This window comes from Phaethon lepturus, unplaced genomic scaffold (genome assembly GCF_000687285.1).
Source record: "Phaethon lepturus isolate BGI_N335 unplaced genomic scaffold, ASM68728v1 scaffold33227, whole genome shotgun sequence".
Lineage (NCBI taxonomy): Eukaryota > Metazoa > Chordata > Aves > Phaethontiformes > Phaethontidae > Phaethon > Phaethon lepturus.
In genome coordinates, this window is record NW_010553097.1 from 1,700 (window position 1) to 4,400 (window position 2,701).

A 2,701-nucleotide genomic window follows, 5' to 3' on the forward strand; every position below is an offset into this window, starting at 1 on the left:
TCTGCTCCGCACCGCTGAGCGCTTTAAACTCCGAGCGGGTCAGATGGGTCTCGCTCCCGTGGAGTGAGTGACTGCGGGCAGCAGCAATGGGAGCGGCCACGACTTTGCTGCGTAAAGCTCTGAAATGACGAATTGTGGTGGTTTGAGCGGAGGAGGCCGGTCGGGACCTCGGGGTAAAGGTAGGTAGAGCAGCAGAAAACACTTCGGCAGCTGAGGCTGAAAAGCGTCCGAAACTAACCCCGCTGTTTTTTGAGATACTTAAACCTCACCCCGACAAAGCCGCCCAGGCGTGCCGGCTGTGCAGAGCTGGACCAGCCTTGCCCCTTCGCCGCGTCGTGACACCGCCGGCACCGCTCCGAAGCCGTCGGCTGCGTCTCCCTCCTCTGCCGGTCCTCTAGCCGGGAACGGATCTGCGTCGTGGTCCCTGCCCAGTCCTGGGAAGCGGTTTGAAGGGGAGAAGGATGCTCCTGGAGCGTGTCTTAGCAAAACAAACACAACGCCCTGCCTAATTTAAGAGCAGGAATATTCTTTTTTCAAAGTGCTGCCAGTGAAATGTTTTGCTGTAGTAGAAAGTAAACAGTAGAAAGCAAATATTTATGTTGGCTCGGAGCTACAGAAGGATCCTTCGGGTGGTCGGATGAGGGAAGAGTGTCTCCCGTCCTCCTCTCTTCGCTTGGCTTCAGGACCGTGATACCAATGAGCTGGGGCAAAAGCAGCTCTCTGCAGCCCGGCTTCGGCACGCCGGGCTTTCTGCAGCCCTTCGGGCGGCTGGAGACGGCGTTTCCTGCAGTGGCTCAGGCCAGGGACGGCCCCGGTTCAGCTGATGCCATTTTCCAAAACTGCCTGTCCGTAACAGGATGCGAAACTTCCCGTGCTGAGTCCCCTGATAATGCCGAAGACCGGAGCAGCACTCGGTGGGAAGCCTTTGGAGCGGGATGGGATGGGGAGGACATTTCCCAGCTGTGTGTTTCTGGCTGGAGGAGCCGAGACCTGAAGGTTTTCGACCGGATCGTGAACGTCAGAGGTGCAGGACAGGTCATGGAGGCAGCGGGATGCTCCCAGGGTCGGCACGGCTTCACTCCGCTGGCTCAGAGATGGGGAGGAGATGCTTCGGGAGATGGTTTGGGATCCCTGGAAAAGAAGGGGTTTTAAAACTGCCTGTGCTTGTGATGCACAAATCGGCACAGGGCTGAACCAGGAGGACTTCGCTCGTGGTCTGCTCCCGCACGTGGGCACCTTCTCGCCTGGGCACAATCCCAAACTCCCACCTGCGACTCTTTCATTAAACCATTCTGCTGAGACGGGTAACGCACAGAGACCTCGGGGCGGGCGAGGGGCCACGGGGCTGTCGTGGTGCCAGTATCGACTACGTGCCAAAGCTGGAAGCGCGTGTCGCCCAGAGAGCAGAAGGAGCAGGGACGTCGCAGCCGTCGGGGTTCGGTGGCAGAGGACGGGAAGAGGTGTCGGAAGGCGCAGAGCGTCCGTTGCGTAGCGTTCTGCTTTCTGCAGAAGTTGGATCAAACGCAGTCGGAGGCCGAGGCAGCGTTGGGGCGCAGGTGGCAGGAGCCGAGGCAGAGCAGGGTCCAGCTGGGACCAGGCGCTTTCCAGCCCGTCGGGGACGGAGCGTCAGCTGCTGCGGGGGTTTAAATACTGAGCCTCTGCCTGGGAGGTGGAAGCGGTATCGCTGGCTCCGGCGCTGCGCAGGCGCTCCCTCCTGTCCCGGCTTCGCCTCTGCGGCGCTCGCCAGCAAGGTGGGCCGGGGAGCAGAGTGGAGGAAAGGACAGGAAGGATTTTTGGAAGGATTTTTGATGTGGACTACAGATACAAACGATTTCCCACCGCCCTTTCCCGAAGGGGAACCACCAGACTGATCCTTCTCCTCTTTTTACCATCCCTTTATTTTGCTGTGCAGCCGTTCCCGGCTCTCCGATGTTTTTCTTTGCTTCCTTTTCTCACGCTCCATAGCTTTTTGCATGTGCATTTCCAGCATGATTGTACAGTGAACACTCTGCAAGTTTAATTCTGCACCTTAAATGGCAAAATCAGCCACAATCTTCTGTTGTTCTGATTTAAAAGCTTAAAAAAGTCGAGCAGAGAGCTCGGGTTAAGCTGCGGGGTGTGGGGGACGCTCCTGGGCGCAAGGGGCTTCCTAAATCGCAGTTTGATCTTTGCAAAATGGTCGGATTGTGCCACGATCGAGGCTTCGGGGTCAGGATACAATAAAAACCCAGCGCCGAGCCGGGGACGAGGCCGCTTCGCGCTCCCTCTGCTGGCTGCGGCTCTGGGGATCCGGGGGCTTCTGGTGGGGATGTCGGCTCCGGAGTTTCGGGGAGGAGGATTTCTGGACAGCACAGCGGGAGGGGAAAAAGCGCTTTGATCCTGCCCTGCTCTGCTTCCGGATGATGAGCCCGGCTCTCTGGTCACGGCAACATCATCCGAGAGCGGGGAGGAGGGTGGGGTGGCAAGAGCCTCTTTCTCTATCTGGAGTTTATTCCGGTGCTTTTAGACTGCGGAGCCTGATTGCAAAACTGCCGGCGCCCTTTATAACGCTCTCCCCCACCCTCCTTCCCCTAAACCTTCTTTAGCCTGTCAGACTTGCGCCCGAGAGAGAATTCATCAAATCCCTCATCGCCATCGGGAAGCGCCTGGCCACCTTGCCGACCAAAGAGCAGAAGACCCAGCGGCTCATTTCGGAGCTGTC

At 58.3% G+C, this 2,701-nt stretch overlaps 1 protein-coding gene across 1 annotated transcript in view; it reads left to right on the forward strand.

Moving 5' to 3' along the window:
- Nucleotides 1-683: 683 nt before the first annotated feature.
- The window catches only part of LOC104624154 (phosphatidylinositol 4-kinase beta-like), a gene marked incomplete at both ends in the record, with an annotated part of 5,023 nt that continues 3,005 nt past the window's right edge, over nt 684-2,701 (forward strand). Inside the window, 2 exons of the mRNA XM_010291444.1 lie at nt 684-1,017; nt 2,586-2,698. Coding sequence (XP_010289746.1) covers nt 684-1,017; nt 2,586-2,698 — 447 coding nt within the window. The remainder of the gene's footprint in view (nt 1,018-2,585; nt 2,699-2,701) is intronic.